General features: G+C 38.0%; 1 protein-coding gene and 1 long non-coding RNA gene across 2 annotated transcripts; one reads left to right on the top strand and one right to left on the bottom strand.

The window, feature by feature from the left end:
* The first annotated feature begins 5,804 nt into the window (after window positions 1-5,804).
* On the top strand, window positions 5,805-16,960 carry LOC120295430 (MADS-box transcription factor 27-like). Its single transcript, XM_039316577.1, has 6 exons — window positions 5,805-5,986; window positions 9,951-10,029; window positions 15,370-15,431; window positions 16,527-16,626; window positions 16,749-16,790; window positions 16,871-16,960. The coding sequence occupies exons 1-6, from the start codon at window positions 5,805-5,807 to the stop codon at window positions 16,958-16,960; spliced, it is 555 nt and encodes a 184-aa protein (XP_039172511.1).
* LOC120295431 lies at window positions 15,011-19,135 on the bottom strand. Its single transcript, XR_005552810.1, has 2 exons — window positions 18,625-19,135; window positions 15,011-15,414 (listed from the first exon to the last, which is right to left on the bottom strand). It is a non-coding gene; the product is annotated as an uncharacterized LOC120295431 (long non-coding RNA).
* Between the last annotated feature and the right edge of the window lie 960 nt (window positions 19,136-20,095).

Genomic DNA, 20,095 nt, shown 5'->3' on the forward strand with positions numbered 1-20,095 from the left:
AGCTCCTTAAAAAAAACTTGACTCACATGAATGGAAAATAAAATAACGGTATACTTCCTTCAATTCATTATTGGAGAAAGCCTTTAGTTAATGAGTTACAAATTATAAACGACATTCACACACATATTTAATTAAATTGTTGGTGCGGCTATGACATCACAAATTCGAGATTGGGCGATTGGGACGCGAATGATGGGTGGGGGCGGTGTCGTGAGAGACGAGTGAATAGATGGGACAAGTCAACCACATTAGGGAGGGAGGGAAGGAGGAGAATCAAGAGAAAAATCATCACGCCAAAAATAGAAAATTTCTTGAAGCAATATTTTAAGGGTTATAGGTGTTTTTTCGTATTTTTTTTTATTCAATGGACTTATATATGTGATTAATAGGACATTCGCGAAATTATCCCTGTTTCTCTCTTTAACGAAGGTGATAAGCATGGTCTTATTAATCGTTAAGGAATTGGTTGAGTAGTTTCTAACACTTTCGATGATTTCCTTTTTTCTATACTTTCAGCCTCTTACTTATTAGAAAAAAATTTACACTTCTTTTTCAAAATTTGTGCACAAACTGTCAGTCCTCCCATTTTTCCCCAATTTCCCAAGCATAGCACAGGACACTGTGCAAAAGCGGCAGTCACGCAGTGAGCACAGAGCATTAGCAGGTGATGCAATGCTCTGATGGAGAGAATGCAGAACATCGCACGGATTGATACGTACGGGGTTTTTGTTTTGCTGCAGCGACAAATCAGGGATGGGCAGTGTCGTTTATTTATTTATTTAATATTATAACTTGACATCTTGCTCAGTACCTTAACATTGGTTATTCCCAAAAAGATCCAGTGTCATAAGCTGAATATCTTATTCTGTGATGAGACAATTTTGCGTTTCATCTGATCGAAAGTTAGCAACAGAATCAGTGGCTTCTTTCTTTAGTCTCATGTTCTCTTTATTACAGGCCTCGTGGCGAGTACAGTCGGAATGCTATTGGTTCGGTAATATATATACGTGAGAAAAGAGGGCTTTTGGGTACTTGATCATCGTACATTTTAGGTCTTACCTATGAATGCATTGGCCGACATGGAGTCGAAATCAAGAAAAGACTTGGTCTTTACATCTTCACAAATTGAACATGTCACCTCAAATTCCCATAAATATATGGGAATGACACAAGCATCTTCCTAACCAAAAAAAGCATAAAAACCAGCATAAAACTATTATCAAAATATATACCCAATTATATATATATATATATATATATATATGATAAAACAAAGAGCAGGTTGCAATATTAGAATTTCTACAATCTACAATATATATACACATATATGTATATATAGACACACACACATACATGAAAGACTCAAGACTCATCTAAACCAAATAGTTATCAACATACATATATATAATTGTCTCAAACCATACCAAAGATCCAACTCCCCAGTATCCCCGTTGATAGCGTTCCCATTCCATTCGTCGTTAACTAAATTACTTGAGTAAGACTTAGAATAAATGGAGTAACCAATCACAACTCAGTGAATAGTACATATTTCTTCTAAACATGTTGAATATCCACTGTGTATATTTATAAAACATTATAAAAACTCTCTTATCTCAACTTCAATATAAAATGCACATACCAAATCAAAATTGGTTATATCATTTTAATCTGATTATAAACATATAATACATATATATTAAAATCAATGATTTAGTTCATTAATCACTCTCATCCTCAATATCAATCCATGGTTACCACATAACATCTAGTAATAAGGCAATCGAGATTCTCTCTTTGGTCATGTCCCCACCTATTATTTGCCAGTAACTTGACCTAAATAGATATCTTGAAACCAATATCCATACCTAAAACCCCAAACAAGGTTCACAGAGATAATGAATATCAAATCATCATCCTCCAATAATCCACAAACCAAATTCAGGATTCATATCATAAAACAACCTACATTTCACAAACCATATCCAAATTCATTTCATGAACCATTTTCACAAATCAATTGCGTGTATATAAAGATTTCCTAAAAAATATAGTTTAGAATTTATTATTAACATGGTTTTAGATTTCACTACCAAATACTAACTTTATATTATTCTTTATTATGAATCAATACAAAAATAATAATTTTATGCAAGGTTGAAAGTCAATTCTTTAGCATCTTATAGTCAAAATAGCGATTTTACCAAAATAATATATACAAGATGAAGAGCTTAAAGTGGATTAACTAGATTGATACATATTTTCATAGGTTAAATTAAATATGAAAATATTTTAGTAAATGGATTAGGTCGGGTGTGAGTCACTAAACTTGTATTGCATACAAACGGGTAAAAACATGTTAAATAAGTCAATTTGAATTAAACCATTTTTTATCCATTCAAAACCCAGCTTGACCCAATTCACCCATTTATTAGCCCTAGTCATCATGAAGTAGGCCAAATCAGAAGTTTTAAAAATTGAGGGCGCAAAGTGACATGAGGGCAAAGGGGTGATAAGCATCTTGCACCTTTTGGCAGCATCCTATTTCACATACTAAGCCTTTCTTGATCTTAGCAAACCAATAGAGGTTTTTTTCCTTGTTAAAAACGTGGCAATAGACCTCTTCTTAAGACAAATCAATTGATCTAGGAACATTTTCCCTAGTTAGTAGGGAATTGGTTCTTTCATATGCCGCCATTATCATCCTATAAGCTAGTTGAGAGCTGCACTTTATTCGACCTTAGCGATTTACCCTCCACCCTTATAGGATCGGGTAGACCACAAGTTTTCTCCATCTCGACTCATGTACTGCAGGGATCCTGCTCTAATACTATCTGTCACGACCTAGTAGTTTCATGGCCGTGGAATAGCTTGTGTGGAGCTTGATGAGCCAACAACAACAAACCAACCTTCCTTCTATAGTTGTTCCAAAGAACAATACGACAAGTAGCTTCCTCGTATCGGATTGTACCATGCACAACTTAACTTGGGTGTCTAGTCCATTGAGCAAAATAGCATATCACTTTAAGCTCAACAACTAGTTTCGGCCTACCATGGCCTCATCAAGAGAGCAACATCAGCTCTCAACTAGTTTATACACGAGAGGCCAACCCCACCTTCAGAACTCCTTAGCGATCTATTCGTTCCATCTTAGAACTCCTAGTATCAACTATCCCGACGCCACTCTCACGAACCAGTTGTATTAATCCCCTATGCCATCACTCACTCTTCAACTAATAACCCCAAGCTCCACTCATAAGAGTTCATGAGCACGGAAGAATTATGAACCATGAAAAATTCATTCTAAGTAAAAAGAAACTATAAGTTACTAAAAAAAAAACTATTTCCTGTTATGGTAAAGAGAGCACCCACTCCACGATTAGGCTCATCTTGTAACGACCCAAGCCTTACTATGTAATATTGTCCGCTTTGGACACTGAATCCTCACGGCTTTAAAACATGTTACACAGATTAAAGGGACCCCAAGCCTTATAAACTAGCCCATGACTTCCCCCTAAGCGATGTGGGACTAGAGAGGACCCCTTCTCCTTCATTGGGCTGTCACATTCTCCACCCCTTAAGGGACGTTGTGGCCCCCACACACGGTTGGGAGTTAGCTCGATACCATTTGTAATGACCCGAGTCCCACTGTGTAATATTGTCCACTTTGGATACTGAGTCCTCACGGCTTTAAAACAAGTTACACGATATGGGACTAAAGAGGACCCCTTCTCCTTCCTTGGGGACCCTAGGCAAGTCTTATAAACTAGCACATGACTAAACCCCATGAAGCGATATGGGACTAGAGAGGACCCATTCTCCTTCCTTGGGCTGTCACACTCATCCTGGGCTAGTTTATAAGACTTGGGGTCCCTTTAACCTGTGTAACGCGTTTTAAAGCCGTGATGACTCAGTGTCCAAAGCGAACAATATTTCATAGTGGGGCTCGGGTCGTTACAAATGATATCAGAGCCAACTCCCGATCGCGTGTGGGGGCCACAGCGTCCCTTAAGGGGTGGAGAGTGTGACAGCCCAAGAAAGGAGAAGGGGTCCTCTCTAGTCCCACATTGCTTAGGGGGGAGTCTGAGCTAGTTTATAAGGCTTAGGGTCCTTTTAACCTGTGTAACGCGTTTTAAAGCCGTGAGGACTCAGTGTCCAAAGCGGACGCACTAATGTTTTCTTTTATGTCAAACTTCTTTGTGATTGGGCCCCCAACACACCGTGATCTCTATCTACACCTATGCCCCGCACTAATGTTTTCTTTTATGTCAAACTTCTTTGTGATTGACCATGCCCCCACCCCCAACACACTCGTGATCTCTATCTACTAGATCTATGCCCTGCACTAATGTTTTCTTTTATGTCAAACTTATTTGTGATTGACCATGTCCCACCCCCAACACACTCTTGATCTCTATCTGCTATATCTATGCCCAACATTTGCGATGACGTCATGCCTCATATAGCCACCGGTATCAATCACCTTTCCCAATTCAGTCATTAGCATTGATGGTGCATTGCTCCATGGACAATGTACCCCCCCCTCTCTCTTTTGCCATAAGGTGTGGTAACACAACCTCATTAGTATTGATACCTCATATCTCTTTCGTCTTTTTGGAGACTCGACTGATGTTGAGCTCATTGAGGAGATGGTAGTGATGGAGGCAATCAAGGCGATGATCAGTTGAAGGTTATGATGACTGTAAATAAATATTTCATGAGTAATCAGAGTTAGAAGATGAAAGAGGACTGCATTAGCCATCTCGCTTTTGAGGTAACTTCTTTTATTTTCGTTTCCTTTTGGCCAAAAAATATTGTATTTTTTTTTTAAAATATTGTAATTTAAAAAGAAAGGGTTTCGTAAGTAATGTCAATCAATAAGTGTGCAAATTTTGTTGTTGACCGGTACCCTTCTTTTGAAAAAGAACAGTTTCGTAGGTGCACACGTGATGATGACATATTAGCATCATTCGTTAAAAAAAAAAATTTATATTTTAGGGTGTCTGAAATAGATTAAAACAATAAACAACGTGTCAACGATGGATACGACAACGGCGCTGTCCACATGCTACCCAAGAATCTCAAGCCAACTGTATGAGAGTACTAGGTTTGCTCTGCTGTCTTTCCTCTCGAGTACAAACCGAGTGCTACTCTCCTTAGTGGACTGACATCTGTCCTTAGCTGATCTGTCTCTCTTCCTCAGAGGCTTTCTCGGTAGTGTCGGTGACCAGTGGGTGCCTTGAGAACTAGAGTTTAAGTTAAGTCGTACTCGCGCGAGTGTGCATCGACTGGTTCGCGAGAGACCCAATTCTTTTCTGTTTTGGGGAATAGAGCTGACCTTTCATTGGGCGAAGAGAATCTGCTCCGCCTTTCCCGTTTTCCTTCAAATACGAGGTTTTCAACTTGCCATTGAGGGGAAAAGAACATCAGTTCCTTTCTAATTTGAAACCCCATCCAGAGAAACACCAAGCATTGTTTCTGCAGTCCATTTAATCACAGCTTACGGCAAGTGAGGCTTTTCTCTTTCTTCTTCTTCGTCTTGCTATATTCTCTTTCTGCTTTTCATTATTTCATATTTCAGTCATATATGTTGTTACTATATTTTTTTTTTATAATTAATATGCGAATGCCTTGTGTTCTTGAGCTAGAATCATAACTTTCATTCCTCTTGTTCGAGTGGCGAAATACGTGAAGCTTCTTTATTTGTGATATCATGAGGGACTGGTGATTTAACCAAAACTTAATCGTAAATTTAACAGATAAAAAGGGTAAGAAACCCTAAATTTTAAAAGAGAAGGTGGTGAGAGATGGGAAGAGGAAAGATTGCGATAAGGAGAATCGACAACACGACGAGTAGGCAAGTCACTTTTTCAAAGAGAAGAAATGGGTTGCTCAAGAAGGCGAGGGAGCTTTCCATACTTTGTGATGCTGAGGTGGGAGTTATCGTCTTCTCTTGCACTGGAAAGCTTTACGATTTCGCCAGCTCTAGGTTAGATCCCTAGCTCTTTTTTCTTCCCTCAAAGTCAAGTCTCCTCTATGCTATACTCAATGCTTTTCACTGATTAGTTTCCAGTGGCTTCGGTTCTTTTTCAACATCATATTGGGCTTTGATCTCTTGAGTTTTGGCTATGATCCCTAAATATTATAGTGATAACATGTGTTGATGTGCATAGGATCAGCCAAAGTTAGAGGATTCTTCTGTTGTCATGACCCTTGGATTTCTGACTTCTCCATTTACATATGCATGCCTCTCGTACATACTGCCTGAAAGGAGGACAATTTTTCTTTTATTCTTAATTCAATTTTGTATTTTTTGCTGTTTATTTCGGTTTATGTTCATTCGTTTGTTTTCCTTATTTAATACAATAGACCTACAATAGTCTCAGTATCTCCATTTTGGCAGCTCTAATAAGAAGTGGGTCTTATGAAGTAGTCAGATATATGGGCTAGAAATTGTTTAGGGAAAAGTTGGCTCCTTTCAAAATGGTTTTAATCAAAATCTCAAAGATACATAATACTTTGAGATTTATTTCTCATAAAGATAACCAAAAGATATTGCAAGTACATGCTTGAAATTGATCCTCACCAAAAGATGAATACATATTGACGACAACAAATTATATATATACAATGACTCATTTTTTGTTCAGTTTGACTCTAATGATTTACTAAATTAGGTTAATATAGTGTATAAGAAATAAGAAAACCCTAAAATAAGGTCCATTCAAAAGCAAATCAACATTCAAAGTAACTTAACTTGAAATATGGTGAAAGCGGTGGTGAAAATTGGTCGGTAGTTATGAACATATTTATTCAACATGTGTCTCTTGATGTCAATGTCAGTGTTATCACTAAGTGAAAATTTGCTATGAAGAGAAGAAATTCATGCACAGAACATCCAATATCAAGCAAATTGAAAAAGATGTCACAAACTCGTCAGTGTCATTTCCAAAAGAACTTCACAGATTCACATGGTGTTAGTGTTTTGTGCTATCAATGGCTAAGTCATATGATCCGATCCAGAAACTAGGATTTATCATACCATTAACACTTACAGATAAATACAGTACATAAATTAATTACATGAGAATAGATTCAACACATATATGAATATAAAAGTGGGCAAAAATTTGGTGTCTCATTGCGTTAAGTGGCTTGACCATATCCAACCTTTACCCATTAATTTCTTTGCGTGTTAAGCCAATAAGTATGGAATGATGAGAATTTTCTTTGTGATTTTAAAGATTTAGATTCCAAAGTAACTATCTAGAGAGATTAGGATGAGTAGAAATTGATTTTACATTTCTCCCCTTTAAGCAAGTAAGACTATCTCTTCTACGAATATCCAAGCATGAGAATAGAAATATAGATGATTGGACCGTGTGTTAGACGTCAATAATCACCATTTTTGATAAATAAATGATACGGGAAATAAATCAAAATTAGTTTCATAACACTGAAACAGAAATGCATCTAGAAACGTGCTATACAAGCACAACATAAACTTTCAATGGGAATTAGTATAGGACTATAAAAGAAATATGTTAGATAAGGCCATAAACTCTATTATAGGAAGTTTTTGAACAAACAAAAAGAAGAAGTAAAGTAAAAGACATAATTCAAGGGAGAAGATACATCCGGCGCAATATCGGTCATTTCATATATTGAAAATGTTTATTTGATTTTTATATGAAGAAAGATTACAAAACTAGGTTTTCTTTTAATGGAAACATAGCCTTAGTGACAAAGTTGACATTATATAATGCTAAAAGGGTAAAAAGCATAAGTAATGTATCTTTTGGATCGAGAGAGTTTACTTGTGGGGTTGATAGATTTAATGCAATCTCAATAAATATTAATTTATTTTGGTAAGTTTGAAAGGTGGGGATAAGTTTGAAAAAAGAAATGAAAATAGGGACTTGTTTTGCTATTTACATTGTTAATGACTAATCTAAAAGCTCAAACTATTAAAAAGGTATGGTTCAATATTCAAATGCAAGGATATTCCACCTATGCATACGCTAGATGTGCCTTAATATGGAAGCATGGAAATTGACAATTGGAGAGGAAAATAAAGGGCTTGGAGATATTTAAAATACATTACTTTGCTACCAGTCAAAAATTAAATCTGATGATAGTCCATCATGTATAAGTAACATTTTTCATATTTTGGGATTTAGAGAAAATCTAGAGAGATTAAGTGGATCGAAGCCCTATTTATATGAAATTTCGGACATAAGACGGTCTCAATCCTCAATTACAGATAAAGAACCATTCAGCCTCAACAAAAGTCACGTGACTATCACATGACCGCTCATTGATCCTAACAAAATAAGGAAAGATTAAATAGAGAAGAAAAACACTCAGAACACTATATGACTATGCTTCTGCATCAAATGGCCATAAGAAATAAAATCAAGCTCGATGGTGAGAGTTTTAACAAAAAACTAAATGTTTTCACCTGTAGATTTCCCTTATAAAGTCGTCTCACTTCTTTAACGTTTAACACATCTTCAATGGCGTCTTCAAGGTTCTTCAGCAGTTGACTAACTTGATCTTCAACTGCAGCAACCTTTCTGTCAAACCTCACAGAACCATGTAAATCAGAAACATTGTAATTAGGCTGATCTGTATGCAACTCGAATAGCAGCTGTATGGAATAAGTAAGATTTTCTTCGATGCTTTAGTCTGTCCAAACTTCATCAACTTAAGTTCATCACATTCACCCTTAGGAAACCTCTTGCACTTCAAATGAACATGTACAAGCCTCCTTCCTGAAAATCCAAACCCTTCTTGTTATCCCCAATGAGAAATCCCACATCAGATTACCGGACTTGGGTTAACCATTCCTGTCTAAGCATATGTTCAAAGGTGAAAAGTAGAATATCCCAATTGAATGTTGAATCTCCTCCCCAAAGTCCAACGATGGCTTATGAGTTTCCCATCTTTATCAGAAAGTCGGAATACCATGCAGCCTAACAACTTTTGAAATGAAGAAATCCACGATATCTGTTGTATCAGATGACTTATAACAGGGAATGAAGTATGCCATTCTTCTTTCTAACGATCAATCCACTACAAAAAGATTGAGAGTCATACCCTTTCTTGGCTACTGAAGTCCCTAAGATAAAATCCATTAGAAATGAATCAAAGGTGCTTCTGGTATTTGCTGAATGCATGTAGTGGATTCAATCAAACCTGTGTTCTTTGAGTTCCCCTAGCTAAATTAACAAGACTAATATACTCAACAATTTGCTCAGGTCTTGGTACATTATTGGCCAAAATGACAATCGGCCATCAGATTCATTGTTTTTATCCCGTTAAAATGTCCAAAGATTCTCTGATTATATATTTGCATAAAGAACCTTCTGGACTACATAGCAAATTATCTTCAAATGGACAACAACCATTAACTGGAAGGCAGAAGTTCTACACTTGCTTCTTCTTGTGACAATAAGGATAAATGTGGTACTCATTTATTAGCTCTTCAAAGCTTATAACACGAGTACTCAACATAATTAGAAATAGGGATAGCTCAACCATCTGTCACGACATTCTATTCTCCCAATTTGAAATTCAATGAAACGTTAAATTAATCCAAAAATGGACACCACGGACACCACTTTGCAGGTTTGTCAGTAGTCTTCTTCTTGAAATTTAAATATCCAAAAGAGTCGAATGGTGCCCTGAGATGACAGACCTTGATGGGTACAACCATAGGTAATATCCACCAGGTCTCACGCTTCTATGGTGATTTCAGTAATAAGGTAACAACTTTCAATAGATAATTCAAAAGTTGACTTCGGGTTGACATTAGGGGATTTACCCATTTGCACTATGCAGATGTACCTCAACTTGCTTCTGCATTCATTTTACAATTTTGGAAGTAATACCACATAAAGTCCTATAACAACGAAACATATTAGTCAATATCTGAAAGTTCAATTTCGCAGTATGCAGTCGGTGCTGGAACGTTACAAGCAGTTGAGGGGGGAAGGCTACCAACTACGTAATCCAGCTTCAGAAATCAAGGTAAGAATCTGAAAATACCACCTCTTTTTTTCTACAAAGTTTGCACAGAAATGTCAGATGTCTTTCACTTTCGAAATACTCATTTTACACTAAAATGGCATAATCATCCCGTGAAAACTGTCATTCCATTAGTAATTTCATACTCAAGCTGTAAAACTTCACCTGCATGATACTTTACTTCAATGTCAAAATGTTTCTCTTTATCATATGATCAAGCAAAAAATGCATGAAAAATGCCGTAACTAATTTGACATGTTTTAGCATTGAAGCTGAAGATCAGCTGCATACAGAACTTTGCCTATCCCAGAAAGTGGCCATAGAATTTTTGTGCAATGCAGTTTAAAATAAAGCGCTTGTTCGAAGAACATAGCAACTAATGTAGCAGAAAAATGACACTTGCTGCAAGGATTGGAGATATAATTGGCCAGGTCCTAAAAATAGCTCCACACAAGCTAATCATATTAGTGTTCTTTAAAAAGTGTTAACCACGGTGTACTGCCAAATAACATCTCAATCTGCCTTTGTTGTTTATTTACGTAACCTTTTCACCATATTAATACTTATTTTAATGATGATGACCAGAATTTTTTAAAACTAAACCTATTTAATAGACATGGAGTCTGAATGTTTGGGTAGAAGAGAGAATTGGATTAACCCACTTGAAAGCCATTATTCAAGCTAAGAAACTTCAGGCAGGATTCTTCATCAACCAATTCGTGCATAGTGGTGACATCTCCATAATGCATGGCTTCAAGACTTAATATCTAACCAAAACGCCTAACCATAGCATAGATGACGAACAAGAAAAGTACAAAAAAGATAAACTGCAAGGGCAGTGAAGCAGGAGTCATCAGAGAATGTCGAAGACCATTTCATCGGAAGTCTAGTAATGGAGGACTTCAATGGATTAAGCAAGCAAGGGAAGCCAAATATGTATCCATAGGCCAATCAGCTGTCAATAGTCGTATAGAATGTGATTTATACTCCCTCAAGCAACTATGCTATGTGGCATCGAGAGAACCATTAGATAACTCTTTTGGAGATGGAAAGAAGCCTTTGCTTTATGCTTGAAAGTAAAGTTCCCATTGACTAAAGGGACTGGAGATCGGAACAAGCTCTTCTACTTTCATGTGACCTAAGTGTACCATGTCGCTCAAACGAGATCTTTCATGTGATATAAGTCTAGCATTTTCCTCAAATAAGCTTCTCACAAACATAAGAAGGATATGGAGGAGAAAGTTGTTATATGTGACCATACCATTCAAAGTTCTTCATTCTCTAGAAAGACCAGCATTACATGAAGTTCCCAAAAATTTCAGCTAAATCCCGTGTGCTTACTCAGATGCAAAGCACCGCAGGACACCTTCAGGAACAACGAAGGAAGTGGACAAGGTAACTTTTTGGGAAATAGCATCAAAGCTACAAAGAAGCTCTCCGACAGAGGAAACTCTCATTAAGAACCTCTGACTTTGACTAATATGGGCTTAATGATATACAAGTCATTCTCAGTGCTATTAACTTGACAAATCCAGGTGAAGTTTCCATATATTTTCAAGCTCACTAGATCACTCTATTGACCAACTAGGTATGAAACTAAGGAAAAATCTACATAGCGGAGGAATGACATAATGTCAATGACGATGGAAATTGCTTTCAATGCTCAAATGGGCAACAATGACCCTGCTTCTCTAATCTGACCAAACGTATGGAGCATCAGCACCTCAAAGTTGAGTGCAAGGTACTGGTAACTAACCGCCTTACCACCCAGTGATGGATCAATAGCTTTTAGTTATATCCCACTTGCAACCGGCTAAGTAACGCTAACGTCCTTGCCTTTGCATTTGCAGAGTCAAGTCAGAAGTTTCAGAAAAAGTATGCCAAAGATGCAAAGGAGCCTCTGGTGGCTCAACAAGTTGAAAGGATAAGCAAAATTTGAGCGAAGGAAAATTCTCCTTTACCTAGCCTCAAGAGAAACAAAATTCTTTGGGTTCAAGCAATCATCTGGAAACAGGAAATTCATGAAGATTCGTAGAAAATATTGCTAATGATCCCATGTTTGAGAATATCATTACTCTCAATGAGCTAGAGAGACTAAAGTAAAGAAATGCTTACCCACCTTATCATCTATCCTTTCATACAAATGAATTATGCGTGCATAAAACTAATGCTAAAGTAAGTGAGGTTTATCAGGTCATTGTGTGGTAGCTGAAGCAATCAATCTATTGCAATTGCACTTCAATTGGGGTCAATAAGTGCCAAGGACGTATTAGAAGCAATAGCATATAAAAGGGGTAATGATTCCCCAAATACTTGAGCTTTTGCTTGTTTTACAATCGATTATTCAATCAAATACCTCAACTTGTTCAATATGGGTCAACGTGAGACCTTCATTAAAATTTTGAATGGAAAATGCCAAATTGGACACTAATGCCGGTAGATAGCCATTAATTGTCTACATTGGTGTATGATGTTGGCCTCTTATATTGACATCATTTCAACAGAGTCACATTGAATGGCCAAGATTATCCAAGTCAGTATTCTCTCTCTCTCCTCGTCACCCAACACCTAAATGAAAAATGTCATAATTGAGCTGATACCAATTGGGTTTACCATTTTTCTAAGTAGGCGAACCTATTAAAATTGCATGACATGACCATTACTAGAGGGAGGTCTCGTATTGACTTACATGTAAAAAGTTGAGGTACTTGTTTGAAAAATAAGTTTGGGTGCTTGATTATAAAACAGACAAATGTTCAAATACTTGTGTTGTCATTGTCCCTAGCGGAACTAGTGTTGTCATTGTCCCTAGCGGAACTAGCAACAACAACCGACAACAAAAACTAGGTCTTCTCCCACTAAGTGAGGTTGGCTTTATTTATCCTAATGTGTCATTGTGCACTCTTTTGACTTGAGTCTTATGTAGGTACTCCAACTTTCTCCTTATCATTTATTCCATGTATTTATAGGCTTTCTCTTGCCATTATTAAACTATGTATCCATCCTGCACTCACATCTTCTCACTAGAGGATCTCAAGAACATTGTTCCAAATTTCCAGATATCCTCAAATGAGCTTTCCTCATTTTACCCTTGATTAAGGTCATGTCATCGTTCTTCAAAGTTGGGGCTTGAACTGTACTGCCCCAACCTCACATAGGATGTGAGAAGACTTATGACTTGATTTTACGAAACCTGAGGGTCACTCCTTAAGTATTTGTTTTTTGGGGGATTGGTCCATATGAACTAGACTGGCTCGTTATAAAAAGGTATTTTTAGAATATTTAAATAATAAATCATACTTTCATTTAATAACTTAAACTTTTAAAATAGTTGATAAAAGTGTCACCAAATTCTCACATGGTATCAGAATTGGAAGTCTTGAATTCAAATCTTTCTAGATCCTATTTGCCTCCTCGATTGAATTTTCATGCTTAATATTACGTAAAAAGACCAAATTGAGCATAAGAGGGAGTGTTAGAATATTTAAATAATAAATCACCTCTTTATTTAACAACTTAAGATTTTTAAACAATTGGTAGTGGTCCCACCAAATTCTCATAGATATCAAGCAACACACTAGTAGGAAGTGCTTGAACTAGGAGCATGTAGGATACTGCTACGCCATAAGAGGCACCTCCAGAACCTGTTTGGAGCAAAGTGTTACATGGTTAAAGTCACCTCTTGAATCTACATGCCACTTGTAGATTCTATGTAATTATTTCTGGTGTTTGGTTAAAGAGCCAATATTGACAAGCACATCAGTGCAATGATTAGGAAGTTTGTGACACTCCAATCTCACTTCTAATGGAAGAGGACTTATAGCTTGATTCTTAAGGAAATAACCCAACTCCAACGGCCACCATTTTAATAATCCTTTTAGGGGCTTGGGTTTGAACAACGAGGGGACCGGACTACATCATTACATGAACCATGCTATGACATTTTCTAGGACATGCTTAAGAGCAAGGTGTGCCGCTAGAGCATTAAGTGCAAGTCTTAGGTCAAGACATTGGCAAGCAGAGAAGTCGTTCAAGAGTGAAGCGTAGCACTGGCAATGACTGATTGGTGCAAAAGGGAAGGCTGGGCTACCTACTCATGGCCGGGCAGGGATGCGCTAAACAGAGTAAAGCATGGCACCGCGAGCCAATGGTGCCCAAGTCCTCTAATGCACAGGCTATTTGTAACAAACCGGCTGGAACCACATGAGCCAAATCCTTTAAAGTGTTACTCAAATTCGTGGTGACTGTAGATTTAGGCTGCTAATAATGCATCAGTGCAATCCCTCTCTCACTCTTTGTAGACCCCCGTAGTCTTACAACCTCCTTCCCTACATATAGCAATAACGCCAACATCAACACCCGCCCATAAAGTTCAACCCATTAAGCCCAAAACCATCGAGGGAGGTATGATAAATCCTGCACTTCGGCCGGTGCCTTACTTTGATATCATTTGTTACAACCTCACCCAATCCATGTGAGCTAAGCCCCAAAAGGAGAAATCAAGGTGGTGGTGACCTTTGGGAGTGGGCAGAGTACTCAATATATCTCTCCTACTCTATGTGGGGCTTGGGGCGTTGGAGTGTTTGGGAGGCCATGTGCACTCCAAGAGAGTTGTGAGCGGGCAACTATGGGCTGTCTCAGGGTTGGTTGAGCAAGGCACATGTTGCCTCATTCAAGATGATGCATATCCTCTGCACAGGCTAATTCAAGAACAGAGTGATTAGATCCATGAGCTAATGGACTAGTTCACGATGCATTTCTACGGGTGAAATCCATGTGGAAGAGCACAGTGCAAGTGCACTTGCAGGTTGCACCAGAAAGGTGCATGTGGATAGAACTACGGAAAGAGAAACTATGAAACAATGCAACACATATTATAATCTACAACAGATCAACAGCTAGTGCAGGCCAACTTTTATCTGCAAGGTTGCACATTTTTCCAACGTACTTGCTTTGAGAAGCCTACTTGCTGCAAATGCTTCACTGATCAAACACCAAATTCAATTGGTAGAAACTACTGTAGTTAATTTAATCAGGATTCGATGAAGGAAAGCTCACTTCTGTATACTTAAATAATGCTTCAAACTTCTACTTACGAGTAAAATATCCCCAACACATCCATTAGAAAAATATCATATGCAGGTTCTTTCCTTACAGACCCTGCCTGCAGTTGTACTTGTCTACTCAGTCTTAGGATCATCTGTTCCATCAGTCCTCATCAGTCATTATGGCCATGGAAATCCATGTAACGCTTTCAGAACTTTCACATTGTATGACATGCACCACACCAATGCTTTCCCATTCATTAGCTTTTCTGTCGTGCTACTTCTATGATGTTACCAGCATTGCCAAAGAGAGGTCGAAAGCTTAAGACAACAGCTGCAGCACCTGCAAGAGCACCACAGGTACAGTAATCTTCCACTTGGTCATGAGTCTTTGGAGAATGAACATGAATGGTGTAGAAGTGGAGTTCCAAAAGGATTGAGGACTCTTCCAGTTATCTCACTAAATGATATATAGCATGCTTATCTGAATTAAAATTATGTTCCAACTGTTAGCATCTGTTAGAATTTTCATCTTGTAGATTGAGGAATATCAAGATTCAGTTTCAAAAGTACAAATTGCCATGGTGTCAAAGAATTCACTTGTGCGAAAAACTTGTCTGTTTTTGGTAATACTTATCCATGTCTGAGGAGAGAACAAAATATATATTTCATCTTCTCAATCACATGCATTAAGAATACTTGTGTAGAGCAGATGAAGCCTAGAGTCGATAGTGCAGCACAGTAATTATTTCGTAACCAAAGAAGACAGCAACTTCTCTTATAATCACTAAGCATAATCGACCATATTCTATCTACTTGATATGTAAATGGTTCAAGAGAGCTACTACTGTCCTGGCAAAACTAGCATAAAGTGTTACCTGCTGCGACCAAATGGATCTTCTTAGTCCATCCAGAATGCATTTGTGGATTAGGCCCACCAAGTTTTTTATTGTAGAGGGGACAATAACATCAGGGATTCATTTTGAAACTATCTGATCAACTGTATAATTCTAGTTATTTTGGATGAGCTCCAAGGACAAAGAAATCCAGAAACTATCATATTTTGGGGTATACTTTCTCAGTTATTTTAGCTGAGCTGCCAACAAAAAGAAATCCAGAAAGCTTCCTCAAGCTTGTACAACCTTGGGAGGCTATACTGTGTCCAAGACTTTAAAATAGACTAGTTTCATTGATATAATCAGTAAAGTCCTTTCGGAATTGCTAAAGTAACTCATTACGATGGCTTCTAGATTTGAAAATGCGGCAAATTATACATTAGAAAAATGTCCATTCACTCAACTAAAAAATTGGAAAGGGTGTTGGATGCCTTTTGATATGATATGCTATCAGAATGTCAAGTATCTAGAGACATAAGAAGGTCTTCAAAATGTGGCAGGAAATTGATAAGTTCTCAAGTCTGAGCATGATTTCTTCTCTTCAATCTGATACACACAGGCAATTGATGGGAGAACAACTCTCTGGCCTCAGCATCAAAGATCTGCATAATCTAGAAAACCAACTAGAGCAAAGCCTAAAAAGCATCCGTGCCAATAAGGTAGTAGCTGAATATCTGCCTCAAACTCTCAAACATTGTTTCTGTATTACCACCAGATCCAGGAAAAGACGACACAAGCTCACTTTATCCGAGGAATAATTCTGGTAATTCTTTCTCTGCAGGAGGTAATTTTCTCTGCTGATGTAAAAGAGCTGAACCTAAAGGTTTCAACAACCTAACGACTTCATTCCAATAGTACGGTTATCAACTATCAAGTGACTCACATAAGCTTAATTCATTCCAGGGAAATGTGATGCATCAGGAAAACATAGAGCTTCACAAGAAGATCAGTCTCTTCCTTCAGGAAAATAATGCATTGAGAAAGAAGGTATAAGTTCAGATGACAAGTGCATCTATTACATGTCAATCAATTACTCATCTTTTATTTTACTGACAAATTTCCTAATCCATAGGTCTGTAGAGCAAGCGATGTGAATCAAGCTAACCAATATTGCCATGAACCATCAACTATGACCATAGTGCATGACTTGTTTGCGCCTTCAAACCTCCGTCTAGGCCAACCACAGCCTCAGAGTAAAGAAGTCCCCCTTGAAGCAACCAATCTGGGGTAAATTTCCCACTCAATTATTTTGAAGAGCATACTTTCAATCAACGACATGTCTTTCACACAACAGATCTGATTAAGCACTGTGAACCAGACTGCAACTGCATTAGCACGAGTTCAGACTGTGGAATGGTTATCAACGCATTGCATTGAAAGCTAGCAGACAGTTCAAAAGTTCAAACTTCTACAAGTTATCTTCAAACAACAAACTTGTATACTCACCAGAAAGACTTCAAGGTATGGTATGTCGCGTCTAAAACTCAGAACATGGGACACTTTATCTTTGTAAATGGAAATAAGTCAATAAATAATGAAAGCAAGACGACATGCCAGAAGGTATCGACCATCATCAGCTAAGTTGTCGTCCCCTTTCTAACCAACATCTGTTAAAAGGTTTGTACTGCCAATTCTACTCTACAAATTCATAGTCTTGTAACTGCATTTCTTCCACAAGTGTGACCTCTACAGTTTATAAACAATTTAGAAAATTGCAAACATTTGCAGATTATAGTTCAAAATCCATTCATTATGTGTAGGAGTATTGGTAAAAAAGGATGGACCTCTCTGTTGTTATTTGACATGCAAATGCAAAGAATAAAGAGATGAGGAAAGAAGAGCATGCATCGGAGAGTTTGTTCAGCTTCCTTTCGTGAAAAATACGAACTATTTTCATAGATCAATTTGCAACCAAATGTACACAACCGTGAGCCTCACACAGCCAATAAGCACATAAGAAAAAGTGGTTCAAATTGAAAACCCAAGCCAGCACAACAATTCTGAGTATCCCTTGTGTCGTAATGCACTGATAGGATGAAACATAGTATGCAGACAAGAAGATAGACCAAATAAGCATGGTATCTAATCGCACATAAAGTCACAGGCAGATGGGTTAATCATTTAACCTTCCTCTAAATCTGGCTTGAGTCAAGAAACATGTGTACAGCCATTCCATGGCTATAACAAATACATCCAGCTTTTTCAAAGCCAAATGATATACAGAACAAGTATGTGGCCATCCGCATGAACTTCACTTTTTATGTCCTGATTGGATTGATTTTGTCATTCCTTAACCTTTTAGGAATCTTCTTCCAAATTACCTTCCTTCGACATGAAGAACAACACTCTAGGACTCCAAGTGTCACAGACAGATCATCAAGATGACTGGGACTTTTTCTTGCAGTTTCATTTCATATTACAAGTCATGGGTTTGGTTAACCGTCAATTATTCCTCTCCTTCAGTGATCCCACCATGTTAACATCTCCCGCATACCTGAAAGACTTCTTTGCGAAGAAAATTGGCAAGACCTAATACCATTTTTTTCACTATTTTCGTCACCTATAACAGAAAGTAATTCTTTTTTTTTCTTTTTTCTTTTGGGGGGCTGGGGGGGAGAGAGAGAGAGAGAGAAGAAAGAGGGTCTGAAAGAGATGACCATTAGCTACTTGATCAGTCTTTTTGCACAATCTACACGGCAGAGCCATGCAGCAACCGCTGCGAACTGCCACAACAGCGGTCTCGGGGGCGATCCTCTGCTGATGACGAGAGAAAAAGTCGAGACGAACAGAGACGAGATCGATGGACTTACTGTCGAACGACGCTCGCGAGCTGACACAAGAACGATGACGCGAGCAGTTTGTCCTCCACGAAGATTGACTCCCCGTTTTCCCTCCGTGAATTAGTTCAAGATCGCTTGCAAAAAAGGCTCAATCACCTTTTCATTGGAGCAGAATGGGCTCTCCACACTTCCTGGCCGCGTGGCGTGTCAATTTGGATCTTATAACGCGGGCAGTGCGGATCGCAAGCAACGTGGAGTAACTATGGCTCAATCCGTTTGATCTTACGAAAATATTCATAGGGTTAGCTAGCGTTAGTCGGCTTTCCAGAACCAGGGGGGTCTGCCTTGGCTTCTCCGGTTGGTTACAAGTTTCTTCTCAAGACAGAAGTTGTTTCCAATCAACAGGGACTGTCTCCGCCCGTCCACAAACGTGGCGGGCCGCAAAACTATGTTACTTATTTTAATGTGTCATGCTCCTGCTCTCCTTAGTACGGTACATTTTTTTGGGCCTATCCCTTGCTCTACCCTCTAGTTTCTTTACACCCTTTTAACGACTTGCATAGATTGGGTCATACAAGAAGGTCCCTAGCCACAATAATTTTAGGTGTGAAAGCTGTCTCTACCTCCTTAAGGGTTCAACATCTGGGGATGTCGAAGTCTACTAGAAGCTAAAAAAAAAAAAAACCTTTTAAAAATCTGCTCAACTCCGATCTTATGAGGAGGTCAATAGCCATTATATTTTTCGAGGTGTTGGAGTATCCCTTGAGGGTTTAACATCTAAGGATGCTTGCCCAAACAAAGCTTTTAAAGGATATGCTCAAGTTTAATTCTTATGGGGAGGTCCCCAACTACAATATTTATCGAGGCATGAGAATTGCCTCTACCCCCTGAGGGTTTGATATTTAGAAGATGCTGAGATTTGCAAGAGGCCCAGACGAAACCTTTTAAGGACATTCTCAAGTTTAAGTCTTACAAGGAGTATCCCTAGCCACTATGGTGGCTTTGGTAACGATTTTGTTCCTAGAAACAATTTCGATAAGAAATAATTCTTTTTTATTTTGTTCCCGCAAATAATTTCTAAGCATTTAAGCCGTTTGGTAACTGTTCAAAATTTCAATTCCCGAAATAGAATTACTTTTGGTATTGTACTCAAAATTTCTACTACAAATTATTTTCTTTTAATTTTTAAATAATTTTATTACTTTTTTTCCTTTTTTGTTCTTTTCTTTTTTTCCTTTCTCTCTCCTATTCTTCTTCTTCAAGTGGCCAATCACCGGTTCGACCGACTAGACGAGGGCCAATGACCTCACCGAGCTTCATTGCCCTTGTTGGCCAAGCCTCGTTGGTG

This window comes from Eucalyptus grandis, chromosome 7, assembly GCF_016545825.1.
Source record: "Eucalyptus grandis isolate ANBG69807.140 chromosome 7, ASM1654582v1, whole genome shotgun sequence".
Lineage (NCBI taxonomy): Eukaryota > Viridiplantae > Streptophyta > Magnoliopsida > Myrtales > Myrtaceae > Eucalyptus > Eucalyptus grandis.

Bases quoted from the DNA above. Each gene is read 5' to 3' on its own strand.
- LOC120295430 (XM_039316577.1), top strand. From the start codon at position 5,805: ATGGGAAGAGGAAAGATTGCGATAAGGAGAATCGACAACACGACGAGT. The intron at 5,987-9,950 runs GTTAGATCCCTA...TCAATTTCGCAG, and splicing joins TACGATTTCGCCAGCTCTAG to TATGCAGTCGGTGCTGGAAC. The intron at 15,432-16,526 runs GTACAGTAATCT...TGATACACACAG, and splicing joins CACCTGCAAGAGCACCACAG to GCAATTGATGGGAGAACAAC.